Genomic DNA, 23,294 nt, shown 5'->3' on the forward strand with positions numbered 1-23,294 from the left:
TCTCATCAGCTGTTCATTGTAGTGGCATTTCATCTTGACAACTGATGTTTCAGGTGTTTTTGAAGGCTGGGTTTGTTTTAAATATGCTCTATTTAGTAGTTAGGAATGTATGCCTTTAGACATCATTAAGATGAGCTCTGAACTGTAGGCGTTCAATGAATGTCAACAAATGTTCGGAGAGAGTACAAGGGTGAATCTTACAAAGCTTATCAAGAAAATGTCCCGGTCATATGTTACTGCCTCCAATCAAAAGAAATTATTTTTATTCTTTTTTTTTTTTTGCATTGTCATATTTTTTTTGTTAAAGTAAGATTTAAAAATAAATAAATAAATACACACACAAAATAGGTCCTAAAATATACTTCATTATTTTTCTATTTTGTTTGGATTGAAATATGATGGGGATATTTTCTTTGTGGATTCTGAGATTCACAGAACCTGTGTAACTGTGTTTACAGTTCTAATTTAATAAGGGAAAGAAGGCAGAGGCCATTATTCTGTTGTTTATTCAGAGCTCTTCTTGAATAGTCACAATTAAATTCAGACAAGAATACAGACAGGACCCCATTAAGGGTTTATTTTGCTACACACTTGATTAGTGCGCTGTATGTTTTACTGAATTTCACTTCAGACTTGACTACTATTCTTACAACAGTGGTCATATTGTTCAGTTCATTGAGCACCAAGCTGGTTATACAAACACTTTTCACAGGACACAAGCAAATTTGCTGCATTCAGGTTCAATATGTGCACATCATAAGGAACGAAACTTCCAGCAAATTGTTGTTTGCTGACACTGCACTGTTATTATCCCATTTTTTGTATTATTATTTTTTTTACATGGATTGTGTCTCAGTCTTGGCATCATCCATTCAGTTTTTTAAGGTTTTGCTCGTTACCTTGTTCTTTAAGGGTGCTGTTTTGATAATATTGTTCTCAGATTGTTACTGTTATTGTTATTTTGTTGAGTACAGTACAACAAATCTTTTTGTCGCATATATTGTACATTTATGTTACTCAGTTTTGGCTGCCATAAATGAGAAACAAACTCAAAGAAATGAGTGTGTTTCCTGGTTTGTATAAAATCTTTATGCATTCTTGAGCATAGTTTTTTTTTTTTTTTTTTTTACAATTATTACATTTTAATATACATTTATATGTTTGCAACTTTGCATTAAAATGTAATACCAGTTTAACCTAGAATAAAATTGTAGTTAATATAATAGTTGCATTAATGAGACGTACACGTAATGCTTGTAGACGAACTCTATGCCCCGCCCTCTTAAAGATTCCAGCACTGTGATTCGCTGCTTGTCGTCAGCTTTTGCTTATTTGGACCAATTGAAGTAATACACATACCACTACGTAAAATCCTAACTGCTTATTTTCAAGAAAGCCCCCACAGATTATTTTATAGGGATTTGTATACAATGCCTAAATTAAAGTAGCAGGCAACTTTTTGTACAATCATGAACAAAAACAAAGATTGAGCGGAAAGCCTCATGATGTGAGGGAAGTCACCGGGGTTGAGCAAATAACGACATGCACTTGGTTTAAAACGGTATTTTAATTCTTTATAATTACAGGCATATCAGCAGATTGCACGAATTTCTTCGGGTCCTTCTCCTCTAGAGTCATTTGACGCGTCAAATGAAAACATTTATTAGAGACTGCCCCAGCAGTAATTATCACTACATGTCAAAAACAGATCATTAACTCAACACCTCGAGTACAACATTAGTTAAGCTTTTGGGGCAATATCTAGAGACAAAAGCCGCATTTTTAACCGCATTCACTCACTCGTCATTTTCAGGATGCGGTTGTTTGGACACAGCTAGCGCGCGCTACAATTACATTACTAATCTGTAAATAAACTGAAACCTAAATAAACTGAGCAACACGACTGGTAGCGTACTATCGTTGTTATATTAAGAGGCTTTAAGACTGTAACGTTAGATGTTATATCGGATGAAGGAGAGCCTCATCATCAGTACAGAGAAGAGGGGGATCTAGAGTCGGGCTACCGATCGCCGGTAGAGTGGATCGGGACGCAGGAGCACGGGGTACGGGGAGCGGAGCGGTGTCCGTGTCCATACCTAGACTGCTGGACGATAGTATGGCCGCCGTGAAGGTGACGAGCAAACCGTCTCTCTGGCAGAATGAACGGCTCCGGTTCATCGTCTGCTTCTGCGGGGTGTTCGTGTGCTACTTTTACTATGGAATACTGCAGGAGACAATGTGAGTATGAAACAGCATTGCATTTGAAGAGCCTACTATCACATAGGGTGTATAACACCGTTTAATCATCATTAGTTGCTATTATTGCGCTGCAGTCTCTGTCCATGTGGTTGCATGAAGAGCAAGTAGAGAGTGGAAATTACCCTTTAGCTATTTCACCTTGCTTGTTGACACTCCCTGCATTCTTACAGTACATGACAGAATAGCATACTATGGTCAAGCTCTTTTAACATGGTTTTTTTTTTAAACCAGTGGCTCTCAACCTTTTTGACTCCAATGCTCACCTTTTTCCAATACAATATTTGAAGGCTCTTCTAATCTAAGCTGATGACCTTCTGTAATAAGTAATAATTAATAAGTAACTCATTTACTTTCAGGGCTTATTTTGTCCCACCTGGGAGTTTGCTGAGGCCCCAGAGTTGGTCTGCTTTAAACTCACTAGTATCTAGACCTATTAGTATAATATAATATATGTAATTACTAGTATGTAATCTAAGACACTGGTTGAATTCTATCGGGAACTTTTGACTAGAGTGTTTTTCCTGTTGTTGCTAGTAATCATTCATTAGCTGCTAGTGCTTATTCATACTCAAATTAATTCCAGTTTAAGTACTAATATAGTTACACTCACTAGGCAAATGGGTAACAGTTACTTTACATGTACTTACTTACCATAATAATAACAGTAAATTATGCATAATTACATGCAACTAACCCTCAACCAAACCCTAATCCTACCCTAACCCTATAGGAACTACATGTTAATTAATATATTACTCAGTACTTGCATATATAATTACACTGTTAACATTGACACCTTAAAATAAAGTGTAATCGCCATATAGGCTAAAAAATAGTTTCCACAAAGATCTAAAATGACACAGTAGTGTGTAATAAGTATTGCAATGGTGTCTCTTCAGTTAGTACTAGAAAAACTAGACTAGATGCTTTTGTAACTATTTGAAAAGTTACAAATAACTAAGGATAAGTACTAGTACATAATGGTTAGTAAAACTGAAATGCGTACCAGCGTCGACAATTGGAATATATACTAGTTTAAACTAGTAATGGGCGATATAAACGATATGCAATATAAACGATACAAAATTGGTCTACGATATGGATTTTAATTATATTGCACTATCGCGATAATGCATGTCGACGCAATCTACCCGCAAAATTTAGAGCCACGAGCTGCAAACGGCTGCAACGCATCATCGTATTCGACATCTTGAGTAAACATGGCTGAAAGCGAAACGGAGGAGCTGGTAAAAAAAACCGGTGCAACATCCATTGGTTCGGATTTAAGCCGTCCGACGAGCAGCAGCAAACTATACTCTGTATGGGCAACAGTTCTGGCTAACGCCTGTTTCACACATATTCCGTTTGCAGTGCATATGTAGGCTATACATTTTTTCCGTACCCATGTTAACAGGCCTGCACGCGGATGCGGTGCGGCAATGCGTTCCAGGAGCGGTGTGTATACAGCAGTGCAGTGATCGTTTCCACACAGTCTATTTCTGCTGTGCTGCACGTGCTGAATTAAAGTGACAGCGCATGGTTCATGGTCAAAATGAACACGGATTGATATGAAAATATAGTAATCTTTTTACTAATATAGTAAAAAAAAAAATTATACTATTTTTCAATCATTTTCTTTTTAACTTTAAGCTCGGGGTAATTAAAGCAAGGAAACTACACAGTAACATTACCTCAACAACCCGACATAATGGATGCACTTGTCTCTTCGTGAAACAAGTTCTTTGTGATTGCAATATTTCTTGTAAAAAAGATTTAAATGCAAAAGAAAAGGTATGAGAGAGCTGTTTATGTCAATTATGTATGTTTTAATTTAAAATGTTTGCGATGTTAACATAAATGTATAAATGTTTTGCCACTTGCTTGAGCAACTTAATATATAAATCTATATAGAAGTAATAATACGTTTTTAAGTGTTATAAATTTAAACGTGAATAGCCTAAGTCTTGTGAAAGAGTGCGTATTACTAGCCTACTGTCTGTGTACAAATAGAATCACAATGCTGAAACTCTTTTATATTATTTTATAAAAGACACTAATAATATAAATAGTGATTTGAAATAAAAAATAGAGGATTAATGTTGTTTGTCGTACAGCCGTAGATCAGTTGCCCACTGCAAACGCACCATATGTGAAAGCACAATAGCGCGTGCTGCTCCTGTGCCGCACACCACCGCACTGCACTGCACACGGAGTGTGTGTGAAACAGGCGTGCACTACAGGAAATAAACCCAATACTTTAAGCTTTTTCTTTGTTAAAGTCTCTGCAGCTAGTGTACTTGAATTTCATTCATCTGCAACATTATGTTCTATAATTACAGTTTTGCATAATAAATGTTTTTAAAACAAATACATTTAGCAGTTTGGCTTTCCTTATGGTCTGTCTAACCTGTTCTGAAATGGTTCTATTATAATTTATATATCGTGATATATATGGTTATCGCAAGAGGCTGCAATGTATATCGCAATATGGATTTTAGGCCATATCGCCCATCCCTAGTTTAAACCACGGATATCGCAGCCAAAACAATGTCAGCAAACTCAAATGTGCAAATTGATTGACAGATCGATAGGGTTTCTGATTGGCTAAAACGGTGCCGGCCACCTCCTTTCTCTACATTGACAATCGTAAGATGTCAAACTGCAAGATATAGATCATTAATTAAGATCTAATATATACAGTGTTTCCTCTACATTCATTCTGCCGTGGCGGGCCGCCACACCTAAAATCATATATATTCCCAATGGGAATGAGTGATATTCCCAATGGGAATATCACTCAAGGGCCACGCCCCCTCCCCAAGGCGAAATGGGCCTGCCACCACGGCTGGAAAAAATCCTTGGAATCACTGATATATATAACAAAACTAAATTCTAAAGTCCTCTTTCATTTAAGAGTCTAAATGATATATGATTGGAGATATTAGATCTTAGTTGAATCAATTGTACATTTTTAATAGTGGTTTATTTTAAATCCTTGGTCTATTTAGTATTGATGTTCCATTGCCAGCAAAATAATTGAGTGTTTCTAATGACAACTGTCCTTATGAACCTGTAATAACAGATATACAATTCTGTGATATCTGTCAGGTAGTACTAGGGATACTTTTTGTTTTGTATTTAAAAAAAATCACTTGCATGGTCATCAGGTCAGACGGTTTTGCCCTGTGTGTCTCTACTCAACCCACAACCCAACCCTACGGCCTGGTTTCACAGCCAGAATAAGGCCTTAGTTCAATTAACATTTAACCTTCATCCTTCCCTCGCACTTTAACACATATTTACGTGTAACACATATAAAAATGACCCGAAGCCCTAAAATTATGCTTAATTTTTTTTTAGTCCAGAAAGCTTATTTTATTTCATTTTAATGATATTTTTTCTATTTTTTAATGCAATTTTTTGGATATTCTTATTTATTTTTTATTTTATTTACCTTTAAATTACTAGATTTGATCAATAATAATAAATAAATCATAATTTAAGTAGGGATGCACCGATACCACTTTTTCCATAACGAGTCTGATACCGATACTTTATTTTTTGGCACTCGCCGATACCGATACCTGTATTTTTAAATGTAGGCCTATTGGTAGAGAAACCAAAATAATTTAAATCATATTAGTTGGCTTAATTTGTTCACCAAATATATATTTCCTTCAGTTATTTTCATGCTTAATTAAGCCTGCTAAAATGCATTCTATGAGCTTCTGTTACTTTCACTGTTCATTCTATTGCTCTATCATATTTTATCTTTCATTTAGCACAGCACATATTTAGAGCTGCTCCAGCAGGGCTGAGGATTGGGTCAGTGGTTCAAATGTTTAGACACCAGTGAAATATCAATTCTTTATTCCAATTTTGATAGGAATATATAATAACATATATATATATATATATATATATATATATATATATATATATATATATATATATATATATATATATATATATATATATATATATATATAATGTATATGTGTGTGTATATATATATATATATATATATATATATATATATATAGGGCTGTCAAACGATTAATCGCGATTAATCGCATCCAAAATAAAAGTTTGTGTTTACATAATATATGTGTGTGTACTGTGTATAATTATTTTTAATACATAAATACCCACACATGCATGTGTATTTAAGAAATATTTGCATGTATACTGTATATAGACTGAATGTAGCCTATATATAATGTATATTTTATATAAATATAAACATTTTATATATAAATAACATTTTTCTTAAATATATACATGTGTGCATTTATATACAAAATAATTATACACAGTACACACAAATATTATGTAAACACAAACTTTTATTTTGGATGCGATTAATCGTGATTAATCGTTTGACAGCCCTAATATATATATATATATATATATATGTATATATGTATGTGTGTGTGTGTACTACAACAAAAACTACCAGCCTAATTAATGTGAATTTAAAACATTATTAAAGACAAGTAAGCAGTCAGTAATAAAATAAGAACAAATAATCTATTTACAAATAGCACAAAGAAATACAATGGAACAAAGAAAGGCTACAAATGAAATAAACAGTGTTTTTAGAGTTTTTCCGGTAGATCTAACAGGTACAGAAATGTAAATAAAGTAATCAAATGTGAAAAAACACATTCAACATGCATATTCATTACTGTATAAATTAATTATAGATGGATCTTTTTGTAAAGTTACAAACGGTAGCCTATTTAGTCAAGAGGAGTGAGTAATTTATTTGTCCTTTGTTTGATTAACATTAATACACAGGATTAGGGATGCACCGATCCGATACACATGTAGATAATATACATAAAATAAACATAAAATAATTTTTTTGGTAAAATTTTAGCATTTTAAGTTAGAATTTCTAGGTTTTTCTATGTGTACTGAAGCATTCCTCGCTTTCCATTAATTCCTAAAGGGGCTTTAAAAAAAATGAAAATGTTACCACAAAACTCCTCGAATCCATTCAATTCTTTTTGTGTGTATTTGTTGTTCAAGTGCAACCAAAGTCCTAGGGTCTTGGACCCCTCTGATGAACACTCAATTTTTTGGGTGAGAACACAAAAGTTTCGAGTCAAAATGACCCAAGGGAAAGAAGAGGATAAGTAGCTTTATAAACATGCCTATGAAACAAAAACATTACTGGTGTGAATCTTGAGACACAACAATGACACTGACATATTAAGATCTGTCAGTGCAAGATCAGCTCAAACATGCATTTTGGTCTGGGACTAGACTTGAACCTTGTTTGTGAACCTTTTGATTCCTGGGGTGATCTAGTTTGTCAATAATGTAAAATATGTAAATAAATAATTATGTAAATAAGTGGTGGTTTTCTTTTCCCAAAATTATTTTGCCATGCTTTTTTAACTATTTTACATCTACACAGTACATTTCAAAACCTCTCAGATCAGTTGACCTCTCAATGTCATGAAGACTTTTTTATTTTTTATCAAGCGCTAAAATTAGTCGCTGTGGTAAACAACAGTGTCTTCCCCAGCCACTGTTGGTTATTTATACCACAAGTGATCATTAATTAAGTATCCTTGTTCCAAACAGCTGTTCCCTTCAATCCCACAATACCTCTGTCTTCTTTTTCGTCCAGCACGCGAGGGGACTACACTCACGCAGGGAAGAAGGAGAAGTTTCGTTACGCCACCACCCTAGTCTTCATCCAGTGCATCATCAACGCTGCTTTCGCCAGACTCTGTGAGTCAAACCTTTGCATGTTCTGATAGTGTTTCGGAGATCATGTGTGACAGTGCTTTACGTAATAAATAGGTTGTCACGTTATGGCACCACTTTTTTGCTTGCATGTGTTTGAATTCCACTTGCAAGTAATTCTGCATTCTCTCTATGTTATGTTTGTAGTAATTCAGGTTTTTGAGGGCTCAAAGCAGGACCACACGAGAGGCTGGCTCTATGGCGTGTGTTCTCTGTCTTACCTGGGCGCCATGGTGTCCAGTAACTCTGCCCTGCAGTATGTCAACTACCCCACACAGGTCAGCAGCTCTTTACTCTTGTATCACTCTTTCTATCCCTCCCTCACAACAACCTGCTCATGAGTCTTTCTTCCTTCTAGGTGTTGGGAAAATCCTGTAAACCAATTCCAGGTAAGAGACTTCAGTGTCCAAATACTTTTTCATCTCATCTGGATGTATTTTTGTTTAGAGTGCACAATTTATGCTTGCCTCACATGTTCAAAGAAAGCGTATATATTCCTTATGTTTGTTGGCCATATGGCAAACGATTCTCTTTGTTTCATGCACATTTTTCTTAGCCACACAATAAACCTCTGCAGATTGATGGCAATGGTCACATCTACTCATTGTGCTTGTGTCCCTCTGGTTCCACAGTGATGATTCTGGGTGTCACAATCCTGAGGAAGAAATATCCCATGGCGAAGTATCTGTGTGTGTTTCTAATCGTCGCCGGGGTCGCCCTCTTCCTCTACAAACCCAACAAAGGCTCCAGCGCATCAGATGATCACACATTTGGCTTTGGAGAGATGCTGCTGGTTGGGCTCTGTTTTAATCTGTTCTGTATAGCATTTCTAGTCCTCTGTGGGAAGATGATCTGATGTGTGTTTCTTTGGTCGTAGCTGCTCTCTCTGACTCTGGATGGGCTGACAGGTGTATCTCAGGACCACATGAGGGCGCGCTTCCAGACGGGAGCCAATCACATGATGCTGAATGTTAACATGTGGTCCACACTGATCCTGGGAGTAGGTGAGTTGTTAAAAAGAGGGTCCTGATAAATTATAGGAACATTGGTACTTTGTTAGTGAATGTACTAGTTATTAAAGATAAAAGACTATAGAATAAATATTTGTTACATGGATTTATAGGAAGGAACATGTTAACCCCCTGGGGTCGGCATGCTCGCTTTTTTTCTTATCAGTGCAAAAGAGACTCAAAATACTCTGCACATAATCTTGCATATACGTGTTATACATCATTCGATCCTGTTAAGTGTCTTTTTTTTGTGTATACACAATAAAAACAAAGTGTTGTGCGCTTTTCGCTAAATAAAGAAAAATAAGCATGATGCGTGTTCTGCCATCTCTCTCAATGTGAAGTCCATTCTGAAACGCGTACGAAAATGAACTGACTCAGCGAATATTTGTCACACGGGCATGAGAAATGTCTTTATATAGCTTGAATTCTCTTCTTTTAAATGAAATAATTTATATAAAAAACAAATATTCTCAGTTTATGTAATCTGTATGAAAAGAGAGAGATGTCAGTCGTTCTCATTTCAGCTCATTAAAGTCCCTGTAAAGGCAATTCTACAAAAAAATTCTAAACACATTATAAATGTTACAAATGTATTGCTAAAACATATTACAAAGACTGTGAACTGTGAAGTACTGAAATGCGGAGTTAGACCGTTAAACAGTTTTTCACCATTGCTATTTTACGGATTTTTTGGGCGGGGCTAAAACAGGGCTCGATGACGCACTGGAGCCCATGAGCTCGTGGACACGCCCCTACTTGATGACACACCGAGGCCCCTGAGGTTGATCTCTCCCGACCCCATTCGCATTCGCCGCTCAAACGCGAGTTACAGTCACTACTATTAGTTACAGCCTACAGTTTGCTAGCTAGCTATGCCTTCGACACGGAAATGCATATAGGCTACTACCTGGATGCGATCATGTACAAAACAGATCGGTGTCTTTATTTAAATTTCCTAAAAACAATCACATCAAGAAGAGGTGGATTAATTTTGTGTAGAGCCAACCTTGATGAAGAGCTGAGGATCACCGCCAACACCCGCCTCTGTAGTGATCATTTTACACAGGATCGTTTTATAAACTTTCCTCAGAGACAATTGGGATTCACTGATAATCCGCTGTTACTGGTGAACGGGGCCGAAATGACTATCCCCCGCCAGCGTTCATCCTCCCGTCCCGAAAGCAGTATCACCTAATATCGCCGTCGACAGCTTTCCCGCTAGTGGGCGTGGTTGCAGCGGACACGCCCCCAGCGTTTGAGAGCAGAGAATAATGCTAATTTTTTCAAAATTTTGATAGCTTATTTTATGTACTTGCCGGCTTTTTTTATCATTCAAATTTGGCTGGATGGCTAATAACACATTTTTCTGTGGTGTGACACACTCAGAACACATACTTAATTTTGACTTTACAGGGACTTTAAGTGCTAATGTGACCACGCCCACGGAGAGCGCGCACTATTCAAACACAAATGATCTGAGGCAAGATGCAAACGTGTCAACGCCCACATCAGCTGGATAAAACGCATCAAGTTTACTCAGACTCGTGTAATTTACGACTCTGTGAGGAATAATACTATCGTAATAATAATCCTGGAAAAATTACCTCAGAAGTGTCGGTTTAGTTTCATTTCGAGGAGCAACGGAACCAGCTGAGGTGGAATAGTAAGTTCTTTATTCTTAAGTGCTTTGTTCTAATCGCGACATGCAATAGTGTCTGTAAACCGCAAAAAGACTTTAAATATGAATCGCGTGTCTGTGTGTGAATGAATGAACTGCACAGATGCGTGCTGTTGTTTACTACAGAACAGCTTGCATCTGTGCCGTATAAGCAATGTATTAAACTGCAAATTAACATTTATATGCTAATATATCATAAAGACGATATGTTACAGACGAAATATGAATGTTTAGACAAGATTTCGTTGATTAGTTTTGGATAGATTATTACGTTTTTACTGTAAAAAAAAGACTACTGCCACATCAAATAAGCTTTTGTTCGCCAATTTCTGCTCATATGTTCATATAGTATGGGATGTTTTGTCAAAAAATAAAGTATATTGAATTATCAACTAAGTTGTTTTATAGTGTTTGGCTCATTATGTGGCTCATTATGCGGGTCATTGTCTTCTCAGGTGTGAATCAGAGCATTATTCATGGTCATTCACGATCATTCACGCCCCCCGCATATTGCGTTTCCAAACAAAACGTGTCTTACAAAGTGTAAATCAATGTATTGTTATATGTGAATGATTTTCAGATCATTTTTAAGCAAAAACTCTAGGCGACAACATCCATTAGTCAAAAGTCTTGTGGACACATATTTAGTATGTGTTTTGTGGCCTTATTTCAGAAACTTTAATTTTTAGTTTTTTCAATAACCATGCATAAACATTATTCTGTCACAAATGTCAAGGCATGCCAAAACATCTCAAGGACCCCAAAAACACCTTAGACCCCAGAGGGTTAATAATACTGACCCCTCGGTGTGGGTGATATATATATTGACTGAGTGATATATCTGGGCAATAAAAGACAAATATTACTCTTGATTTTACAGAGTGACGTATCATATACAGAAAGAGTTAACAATGCTCTTTTTTTTCTCCCTTTCCCACAACCCACCCACTGAACAGAGAAGGAATAATAATAATAAAATATATAAACAATGTATACAATAATAATAATAAATAATAATAAAAAAATTGGAAAGGGAAAACCAGAATCTCAAAGTTCTTATATTACAAACAGTGAGAAAATAATTATTTTACTGCATTTCTGATTAAATAAATGCAGCTTTGGTGAGCATAAGAGACTAACTAACTAACTAACTGAAAAAGAAGCGTCTTCAGCTGTTTCTTGAAAGTGGCTACTGACTCCTTAGCTTTGGTTGAGTTGGGCAGATCATTCCACCAGCAGGGAACAGCATGGTAAAGGTCCGAGAAAGAGATTTTGTGCCTCTCTGAGATGGTACCACAAGACGACAATCGCTTGCAGAGCGCAAGTTTCTCTATGGCACTTAAGTCTGAAGTAATGAGTTTAGGTAAAAGGGAGCAGAGCCAGTGGGTGTTCTGTAGGCCAACGTCAGTGACTTGAATTTAATGCGAGTGGCAACCGGCAACTGGCAACCAGTGCAGTTTTGTGAGGAGAGGAGTGACGTGTGCTCTCTTCGGCTCATTAAAGACCACTCTGGCTGCAGCATTCTGGATCAGTTGCAGAGGTTTGACAGAGCAAGCTGGAAGACCAGCCAGGAGAGCATTACAATAGTCCAGTCTGGATAGAACAAGCGCTTGAACAAGGAGTTGTGTAGCATGCTCTGTTAGGAAGGGCCTGATCCTCCTGATGTTGTACAAGGCAAATCTACATGACCGGGCAGTTCTAGCAATGTGGTCTATGAAGTTCAATTGATCATCAGTTACAACCCCAAGATTCCTGGCTGACCTTGATGGAGTTTTGGATGATGAGCCTAGCTGAATGGAGAAGTTGTGATGAAGTGTTGGGTTGGCCGATTCGTGGTTTATCAATCGTATACTAGTATTTCCATCAGACCAGAGCTCATTGTCAGTACATCTTCCTCCAGCAGGGGGAGCTCTGGCTCTATTAGTCTTGGTGGTGTTATTATTTCAGGGTTGACAGGAGCAACCCTGCTGATCTCCAGCAGCTGTTCAGTCGGTCTGCCTCAGCTCTGAAAGGCATCTGTTCCTCACTTTTAATCTTTAATCTCATCACACATGCAGCAAACTTCCTTCCTTCCAAACCACTCATTATGAAACCAGAGCTGTCCTGTGGTGCTCTCTGAAGTTATCAGAAATAATGAATAGTTTTTGTCAAGTTTCTCTTTTAACTAGGCAAATGGAAAATGATACAGAGTCCAGAATTAAGACTCAAGCCCAAATGCAAGTAAAAATGGGCTTTGGAGAGTAAAGTTATTTGCCAACCTCATTATGGCTATATATATATATATATATTTTTTACATACATGGGGCGGCAGTGGCTCAGTGGTTCATGTAGGTTGTCTACAAACCAAAAGGTTGGTGGTTCTATCCCCGGTTCCACCTGACCAAGTGTCGAGGTGTCCATGAGCAGGATGGCGCCTTGCATGGCTGACACCGGTGTATGAATGAGTGTATGAATGGGTGAATGTGAGGCAAATATGTAAAGCGCTTTGGTGGCCATTGGGTCTGTGAAAGCGCTATATAAATGCAGTCCATTTACCATTTATATAGGCATACAATCTACTAAAGTAACAACATCTCTTGCTCCCTCTTTCTTTCTGCATAGCTGTGCTGTGGAGCGGGGAGGTGTGGGAGTTTTTGACATTTACTGACCGCCATCCTGCCATCATCTATAATATCCTCCTGTTCGGTATCACTAGCGCTCTTGGACAGGTGGGTTTACATACAAAAGAACAGCACCATCATTTCTTCATTCATTCATTCACACACAAAAATAGTAATAGTTTAAGTAATAGTTAGATAATCCAGGGTTTAAACATTTATTCTCCTCTTTCTTCACCTAGACATTCATCTTCATGACTGTGGTGTATTTTGGACCGCTCACATGTTCCATCATCACTACGACACGGAAGTTCTTCACCATCCTGGGATCAGTGCTGCTCTTTGGGAACGTCATCAGCACTTTGCAGTGGTTTGGCACCATCCTCGTCTTTCTTGGTGAGTGAAACTCTTATTTGTCTTATATTGATTATTTACATAAAACGACTCGGTTACTAACGTAACCTCGGTTCCCTGAGAGGAGGGAACGAGTATTGCGTAAGTAGCTTAAGCTACGGGAAAACTCCTTTTCTCGAGAAATATTGAAGTCTTTATGTAAAACGCATTGCAGCTGCACAGCATACAGCAATGAGCGAGGCAGCTCGGTCATTGGCTGTGCTGCGGCAACTGCACGAACCTATGACGGGGCGACTCTGAACCCGCTTCCAATGAGCGTGCTTCGCGCCCGCGCGCGTCAGAGCCCGCCAAGTTGGGCGTGGCCAAGGGCTATATATTGGGCGCCCCGTCGTCTGAGTTCTTTAGGTTCAATCGACTGAAGCGAACTGACCAAGCACAAGCACGGCAGCTTACGCAATACTCGTTCCCTCCTCTCAGGGAACCGAGGTTACGTTAGTAACCGAGTCGTTCCCTTTCGAGAGGTTCCTCCTATTGCGTAAGTAGCTTACGCTATGGGAACACCATGTAAAACGCCGTGCGTGCTGACTTCGCTCTATTAAGCAGATGCCTGAGCCTTTAAAGACCCACTCCGATGAAAATAATGTTTTTCTAGGTGTTAACATGTTCTTGTGGCATTTTTCTGATGATAGAGGACATATCTTGAGAAAAATAAGCTCAAAGTTGTATTTCTGAGTATTTCTACATTCAAATGGCTGTGAATCAGTAGCAGACGCTAAAATGCCGGCTAAAATAGACTGGAGTTGTGACGTAGTAACTCCACTGGGCGTCTCCACACGCGACGTCTTGGAGTGAAATAATGATCGGTGATCGGTGATAACTTTGATTAACTTCGGATAATAATAATTAACGTGTATATAATACTGTTGCCCCACCGGTATTGGGGGTGTAAATGTCTCTAGCGGGAGAGACAGAGCTCTCAGCAACGGGCAGGGGGAGGGTCGTCTCGGTGCCAACGGCTCCGCCCACAACGCAGAGGCGAATTGCTAATGAGCTACTGCCGCTCTGCTGAAGCGAAGTCCCAGAAAACGGCACAGGTTTTGTGATTTTGGCTAAAAAGGGCATAATCATAATTTAAAGACCACTGGGAATGTTTAAAAATAGCTCAAAATATGATCGGAGTGGGACTTTAAGCAAAGTAATTATCCAACGAGCCGGCCGAAGGCGGGCTTTGTAAGGGACAATGTGGAACGGCCCAATGGGCGTCCAGAGAAAACACACAAGAACATTTTTATGTACTGATATGCATGACAAACCCTCTAAGTCAGTCAGAGACGGACCCTATAAGGGAGGAGATAATGCTCAGCATGTACACACTCCAGCCTATGCATAGTTAGACCGACAGTATGTTGGAGTGCAATGAGGGGACCTGTAGGTTATAAAACCTGATAAATGTTGACGGTGAGGCCCCAACTTAAAAGTTGAAACTAATATATAACAGACTCATTACATGCAAAGTGAGATATTTCAAGCCTTTATTTTTATGATTATGGCTTACAGTTTATGAAAACCCCAAAATTCAAATTTAGAATATTGTGAAAAGGTTTTCATAGCTGCAAGCCATAATCATCAAAATTCTAACATGTATAGTATGCACAATTTTAAAATGTATTTCTTTGGTTTTATTATTAATGCAATATTTAAAGGGGATTAACCAAGCAGTCTTCCAATTAATATTATCAATAATAGAGTTCCAAAAAAATAATTCCTCTAGGTGCTATTTTATTTTGTATTTGAAATATTGTACAAATATGTTTATTATAGCATTTTTTTATCAATCAATTCAATGCCATTTATTTTGGATTTATCATTAATGTGGAGTTAAATTGAATATGACTTTTGATAAGATGAATCAGAGTAGGGGAAATAGCTTTAATTAAATTGTTTAAAATGCACAGGAAAACTATGGATTTGCATACATTGTTCGTATGTTAAAATATTTCCATAATTATTAAACCTATTCATAAGATGATTAATATCCCTGTTAAACCAATTCCTTAAAAAATAAGGATTTATTGGTCATGTTGTAACCAACAGTTTAATAACACTTTAGTCTTTTTTAATCTAGTGGAGAAGTTAAAACTTTGACATCCATGCTCTTGTTTTCCTCATAGTAATGACAGTGAGGAAATTGTTATGCGTGCGCACGAGAAACGTATCGCTTGCGCACGAGAAACTATCGCGTGCGCACGTGAAAGTATCGCGTGCGCACGCGATAGGTTTCGCGTGCGCACGCAATAGTCTTTATTTTTTTATTTTTGCATAGGTCCCTTTAGGGGCTCCATAGAATCTCAATCTCTATTTGAAAACAAAAAAAATGGCGATTTTCAATTTATCCAGAATTGTGCGGCTCTAACTGCATTTATTTGATCAAAAATAAAGTGTAAACAGTAATATTGTTAAATATTTATATTTTAAAATGCAATTTATTCATGTGATGGTAAAGCTGCATTTTTACTCCTGCATCATTACTCCAGTCTTCAGTGTCACATGGTCCTTCAGAAATCAGTCTAATATGATGATTTGATGCTCAAGAAACATTTCTTATTATCAATGTTGGAAACAGTTGTGCTGCTTAATATTTTTTTGTGGAAACAGATACATTTTTTTCAGGATTTTTTGATGAATAGAAATCTTTTGTAACAACGTGACAGTCTTAGTCTGTCACTTTTGATCAGTTTAATGTGTCCTTGCTAAATAAAATTATTAATTTATTTTTAATCTTACCCCAAACGTTTGAACGGTAGTGTATGCAATTAAAAAATATATATATTTATTTTAGTTTCTAAAAAAAAAAAGATGAATAAAATGAAGTTCAAATATGGGTACATTTTTATATTTGTTTATAAAATTAATTTGACTAATTTAAGCATAACGTTTTTGATCAACTACGGTTGCCTAGACTTTTTACTGGTCGGGTACATCTAAGCTTGTTAAAGTTGAGTTCTGTGTTAAACAGTACTAATAATCAGTCCAGAGCTGGATGGCCATAATGAGATGTATAATAAGCTCAACCATGACTCTGCTCTGTCTTTCAGGCCTTGGACTGGATGCCAAATTTGGAAAGTCTCCTAAGAAGACGACACACTGAAGACTTGAAACGTGTGTGTGTGTGTGTGTGTGTGTGTGTGTGTGCGCACATGCGTACATGGATGCCTGCATTTGAACCCTTGAGACAAACATAGACACATATTCTTTAAACACTTTACAACACTAATTCCATTATTGGTGTACTTCAGAGATGATGTTTTTAGCACTCAAAATATTGTTGATGTTCTGAACATTTAATAATGGGATATATTTAACCCATCATCTCTCAAAATGAAATCCATGGTAACAGAGGGACAGTGCAAATACGTGTCTGTGCCTAATCATAATCTGTCATGCTCATAAGGCGAAATCAAAAAGAGAAAGGTTGGATACAGGGAAAGATCCTATTTAAAACTGTAGTCTAAAAAAATGCACACGCTGATTGTACTTCCTAGAAGACTCCCTCCAGCGGGGCAACCACAGAATTTTTTAGCTACCCCAATTCGTACTTTTGACACATTTATATACATCTCCAAGTCATTTGAGAAATGTGGATTCAGAAAGGTGGGTTCTGCCTTAATTTAGGTGGTGAATTGTTAAACGTCTGATTATTGTCATTGCATTCCCCAGGAAGTGTGTGTGTGGGGGGTGTTTACTTTGTGTATGTAATTCACAAACACCTGTATAGATGAATTATTTGTCAAAACGTGGCTTTTTCATATTTATATTCATGTGTCTCATGTCTTGTTTTGAAGTCAGCAAAGCAAATGTTTAGAAAGTTGACATTTTTTACAAAAGAATCACCTGCATTATAATGCATCCTTGTGTCAGAATAAAAATGGAATTTTATAGATTCATTCTACTCTGCATCTCTAGTACCGATGAATATCTTTGTCATCATAACGGGTGTTTAAATAAAAGGGAAACTCTATCAGGTTGCAAAGAAGATGCTGTTGACCAGCTGTCATCGGGGAACGTCTGCCAAAAACGCTGCTCGTGTCTGCCAGCATCATGTTCTCGCTCTGGGGAGAGAAAAACAACCAAATGACATTAAACACACACCCTGGACATGAATGGGTTTGTGTTTTCAATCGCACCTTTTAAAGTGCACGTCTTGTTGCGGTTGATAGTTGTTACAAAACACAGTGGCGTCGAGAACGCATTGATTTGAATGGACTGGAGCTGAAGATGCAGTTAAACCTGACGAGAGTCAGCCATCCACCTCTCAAAATCGTGATCGCAATGGAGAACAGTCGCCGTTTGCTTAGCAGGAACTCTGAGGAAAGGTTAATGTGCAATTCAAAGCAGAAAATGAAATTGGAGGGAAACAAACACGGCCGGATGTCAAGAAGGCAATCTGATTAAAAGAGCCCGCAGAGGAGAACTGGCAGCGCAGCAAAACTACATTTCCACACTCGCCGTTTGAACAAGCTGCCCTGAGGCTGTCCTGGCTAAAACGACGACGAAGTGCTTTTCTCCTTTTTCTCTTTCTCTGTTATTTTAATCTCATGCTCGTTTTTAAGATGAGCACTTTTAGGCTATGTAAATGGGAATTTTAAAGGTGGTTTTGTTAACGCACGCCGTGAATATAAAGAAGCGAAAGCAGGATGATATGGTTCTGAAAGTTGCGCTAGTTCAGAGTAAGGTTACAGAAATCTGTGACAGTGCTGCCTTTTCAGGAAAGGTGTCTACCAGTCCATGGATGTGTGCTATCATAAACCATACATCATGTAAACTAACAGAGTATTTTAGAAGGTCAGCATCTATCGTTGACTTATTTAGAATTGCAATTAAAATAGCTTTGTGAAATGTAAGATTATTATATTGTGATATATGTTATTGCAATACACAAACCTATCGGTTTATGCAATAAATAAACTTTACATTAAAATGAAAAACTTAGCATACATTTCCCCCCCATATATTTATAGAGGATATATGTTTACAAATCTATAAATCAATTTAGTAAGTGCATATAATTTGCAGTCGGTATAGTCTGTTGTCTGTATATTATATTATATTATTGCAGGCAAAATAGTAGTATTAATAGGCAAAATAGGGACAAAATGTGCTTTGTCATGAAAATAATAATGCCACAACGCAAAATAGGCTATAAGCTTTATTTAAAATTTTACATTTTATTTAACCCCATCAATAAAATGATTTTTTATTATCATTATCTTTAATCTTTGAGGAGAAATATGACACAACACAACTCATTTATTGTCTTAAATGAGCAACTCGAATGAAATCATTTGGTGCTCAGAGAACCAGTTTAAAAACTATAGATAATAAAACTATAAACTAACGTTACAGATAATATTGTATGACAAAGAGAAAAATGTATGCGTGATTTATATTTGCCTATTTAAAATTATATTTCTCATTCATATAAACACGATTACGACCTAGAACGACCTTTTAGTCTAAAGTTCTTAAATGTTCTTTCTGATGTGGGATCAGATATCTAAAATCAAAAGTGTTCGTGCGAACTCGCAAACTGACCCTAGATCAGATCAGATTCAGCGACCAGTAAGAACCCAGTACCGCGCCTTCGAATGGGTATCCACAGCATCGCCTTTACAAAATACCCCAGCATATAATCCTATTATCATTTATTTATCATTTTTATAATCATTATTTGGTTAACATTTCAATTATTACACTGCAATACGTATTTATTAACTGAAATGAGATGGCAACGTTTGTCTAACTATAAAATAACAAATCAGGCAAACTCAATAAGACCCCCGTGTGGACCGTGTCTTATTCTCTCAGTGCTGAAGCGGTCCTGCCAGAGCTCTCGAACGGGCCTCGTTCAATTCGTATATTTGTGTACATTTTTGGGAGAATTTAAATCATCTCATCAATCATAATGCTGAGCACGGTCAGCCGGCAACTCAGAAGCCACCCTGCCGTAAGTGAATTATGATTTCAGGACGAGTTATTCTGTAATAGACGATGGCAAGACCGAATTGTGCAAACGTTGTCGCTAGCCTGTTAGCGTCCCTGCTGCGGAATGCTAAGTTAGACGTGCCACCAGTTTAGATATTTACAACGCTGAATAAACACAAATTAATCCCTTTTTTATATTACACGGCAAATCCTAGAAATATCAGGAATTTTAAAAGTGTGGTTCCCAGGTCTGGAAAAGTAATGGTAAAAGTAACTATTAAAACAATACAAGTTAATGGAAATGTCAGTTCTAAAATATTTTATCGGATATAACGTTAAATCTTTCGTTTTTTGGTGCAATCTCAATAAAATAAATAAATAAAAACGACTATGGAAATCCAAAAGGTCAATGAGTATTTTTTTTATTGAATTAATATTATACTTTCGTACAATTGCAGATATTGACCTTTTTTTCAATTAAGAACTTTAAGTTAAGAATAAGTTTTCGATCGGGTATAAAATATACATCAAATAAATATATTGGAAAGCTCACAAAATGTTGAGTTGCAACAACTACACAAACGCGTCAAACAGTCACGATCGTCACAAGTAAACAACACACTTTCCCATTTTAATAGACCAGTGGCATGTTTATTGCGAGTCTTTATGTGAATAATTAGATGAACCTTAAACTAGCTTGAAATGAAATGCCATTGAAGCGAGTTTAGTTGTATGTGTCACAGGAGGCCTGCGTGTCACATGACCGCACTGGCTATCTGGAGCTCAAGGACGAGCGTGTTAAACTGAGGACAGACTGACAAGTGTGGCCTAAAACACTTTCACTTTTAAACTATTAGAGCCATTTACTTCGTATTGTCTGTATTATGTTTGTCTGTTTTTTGTTTGTCGAACCTATTTTATTTTAATGACTGATATTTTAAAATCTTGGCTGCGGATCTCCTAACCACTTACTGTTTCTGAAGACATTTGCTTATAAAGTTTTGAAGCAGGGAAACTCTAATGTATTATTTGTGTTTAAGGCTTTTGTGTTGCCGTGAAGCAACATTTGTGAACAATTTTATGTAACGGTAATGCCAGTCAATACTATAGCCTTATCTAGATCTGTGGTTCTCACCTGGAGAGGTCTATACTATGGCTTTGTACGTTTTATTTTTGTACAATAAGAGAATTGCAGGGTTGCTAACTGATAGACTATACAATGTAAAATTGGCATCCTGAAGCCAAACCCAGTTGCGAACCACCATACACTAGATGGTCATCATCCATAATTTGAAAGTTTAATGCATCACCTTCAAGTCATTTGACTTCTAGTCACAGTTGCTTTTATATATTTTTTGTTTTGTTTTTTTGTTCATCTCTCATCATAGTTGATCCCACTGTTAATTTTCATTGGCGGTGGATGCGCCATGTCTCTGACATATCTGGCTCGCCTGGCCTTGCGTAACCCAGATGTCTGGTAAGCATTAATCACCTGTCTCTCACAATGGATACTAAAACATAACTGAAAGGCCTCATTCCTTTTGGTTAATTGAAGAACAATTGCTGTTAAGATCTAACACCATGTCTACACCAGATGTGAGTGGCGCAACACAATAAAAGCAAATAGAACCCATTATAATCAGTGATTCTGTCTACACTCAATGCGTCACGAGTCACGACAGATTCTCGACAATAAACCGATGCCCCAATCTATTTCTGATGTACTTCAAGCACTCACGCTACTTCTGACACAAAGAACAAATGGATTTGCAACAGTTGCTTTGTCGTGTCCAGTGTAGACAGCCATAGGCTGATGCTGCGCAATGCAACATTAACTTGTGATTTTTCATACCTTGACCCATTCAATTGTGAGAGAACAACAGTGCTGATCAGATGTTCAACTCTTTTGTTTAGTTTTATCATGCATGCCTTGTTTTATTTGTTTGCTTCATATCCACAGCTGGGACAAAAAGAACAACCCAGAGCCCTGGAATAAAATGGCGCCCACTGATCAGTACAAGGTATGATATATGCGCCATGATCATATATGAGTGGTAATTGTTTAAACTCCTTGTTTGAATTCAGAAGATTTTATTTAATGTGATAAAGCACTTTTCGAGATGTTTAGCATCCAGTAAGCGACAGTAATTTTGAGTTTGAAATCTAACTGACCAGCATATGTGGTGGTAGTGAAACACTTAAATAGACCATTGTTGTTGGAGCGCCTAAGGGGATCCTATTAAAAGATGTGACTGGAGGACCGTATCAGGACCTAATCTAAGATCTTAATGAGTTTAATTCATTAAGCGCTTCATAAGCTCATTTTATGTGTGCTGTTAGTTAGTACAAATCTAATCAAGCTTGTGTCTTAATGTGTATTTGATGTGGAGTAGAGTTCAAGTTCAATACATACACAGGCAGCTGAGTTAATGGATTTTGCTGAGTGCATAATGTTAACCTGCTTATTTTGTATTCTCACTTTTCTGTTTTCCCATTTCAAGTTCTACGCAGTGAACATGGACTACAGCAAGCTGAAGAAGGACCGTCCTGACTACTAAACATGTCCAGTGCTGGACCAAAGGCTTAAAAACAAAAATTTAAGAACAAGAAGTAGTACACTTTTCCTCAACGGCCCTTATATTAATTTATGCAAAGGGATTAAATTGCACAAATGTTGTTTTTGCTTATCTGGATCCCTTTTTAACGTCAATGATGTTTCTTGTATTTTCCTCCCATTCTTTGTAGTCAGAAACGATTAATAAAGGGTTTTCTCTTACATACATTGAAAAACCAGTTGAGTCATGCTTATGTTGGTGCTTGTATGAAATTTAGAACAAGCTTTTCCGTGCTGACCAACAGAAAGCTGCTTGGTTTGAAGCCGACTTCTGTCTGAGCTGTGCTCTATACATTTCTACGCTGTTGATAATGGGAAATGTTTTTTTTTTTTTGCACATGAAATTTCACTAATGTGACCGCATCAGATGGTTATGTTCAACTTCACACTGCACACAAAACTGATTTAAGTTTCACATCTGATCTTTGATTCGCTGTCCATATTTCTATTTTGCAAGAGATAAAATCTGGTCTGTTTGTTCAGTCAGTGTGTGGTCAATATCCACTATATCAGTGATTAGAGTAGCAACAGCTTTTCTTCCTCCTTGTGATGTACATCTGAGTGTAACGGATTACTGAAAAAGAACAAATGTAAGGCGGGGACTTGGTTCTATACATCAAATGGTGATTGGATTTTGAGATAGGCTGTCGCACTTAAAGTTAGTGACAGATAAATGTGAGAAATTAGGTGAATTTTCATTTCATGCCAACTTTAACCATGGTTGATTTTGTGATTCCAGAAGGTTTAAATACTGTGCTCTTCAATATATTTAATAGCTATTGAGGGGGAAAAGGAAGAATTTTTTTTTTTTAAAGCGTTTTACTCAAGTTTGAATATGTGACCCTGAACTACAAAACCAGTCATAAGTCGCAGGGGTATATTTGTGGCAATAGCCAACAATACATTTTATGGGTCGAAATTATCGATTTTCCTTTTACTCCAAGAATGATTAGGATATTAAGTAAAGATCATGTTCCATGAAAATATTTAGTAAATTTCCTACCGTAAATGTATAAAAAAAAATATTTTTGTGAGTG

General features: G+C 37.1%; 2 protein-coding genes across 2 annotated transcripts; both read left to right on the plus strand.

Moving 5' to 3' along the window:
* The first annotated feature begins 1,590 nt into the window (after window positions 1-1,590).
* On the plus strand, window positions 1,591-17,463 carry slc35b1 (solute carrier family 35 member B1). Its single transcript, XM_056239802.1, has 9 exons — window positions 1,591-2,238; window positions 7,901-8,004; window positions 8,167-8,297; window positions 8,378-8,408; window positions 8,652-8,812; window positions 8,897-9,023; window positions 13,312-13,418; window positions 13,550-13,703; window positions 16,757-17,463. The coding sequence occupies exons 1-9, from the start codon at window positions 2,117-2,119 to the stop codon at window positions 16,807-16,809; spliced, it is 990 nt and encodes a 329-aa protein (XP_056095777.1). The 5' UTR covers window positions 1,591-2,116; the 3' UTR covers window positions 16,810-17,463.
* A 2,041-nt stretch (window positions 17,464-19,504) lies between these two features.
* On the plus strand, window positions 19,505-22,419 carry ndufa4a (NDUFA4 mitochondrial complex associated a). The gene is made up of 4 exons (XM_056239888.1): window positions 19,505-19,665; window positions 21,032-21,120; window positions 21,604-21,664; window positions 22,145-22,419. The coding sequence occupies exons 1-4, from the start codon at window positions 19,624-19,626 to the stop codon at window positions 22,199-22,201; spliced, it is 249 nt and encodes an 82-aa protein (XP_056095863.1). The 5' UTR covers window positions 19,505-19,623; the 3' UTR covers window positions 22,202-22,419.
* Window positions 22,420-23,294: the final 875 nt, after the last annotated feature.

Source organism: Rhinichthys klamathensis, unplaced genomic scaffold (genome assembly GCF_029890125.1).
Source record: "Rhinichthys klamathensis goyatoka isolate OS25496 unplaced genomic scaffold, OSU_Roscu_1.1 h1tg000571l_1, whole genome shotgun sequence".
In the NCBI taxonomy this organism is placed as follows: Eukaryota; Metazoa; Chordata; class Actinopteri; order Cypriniformes; family Leuciscidae; genus Rhinichthys; species Rhinichthys klamathensis.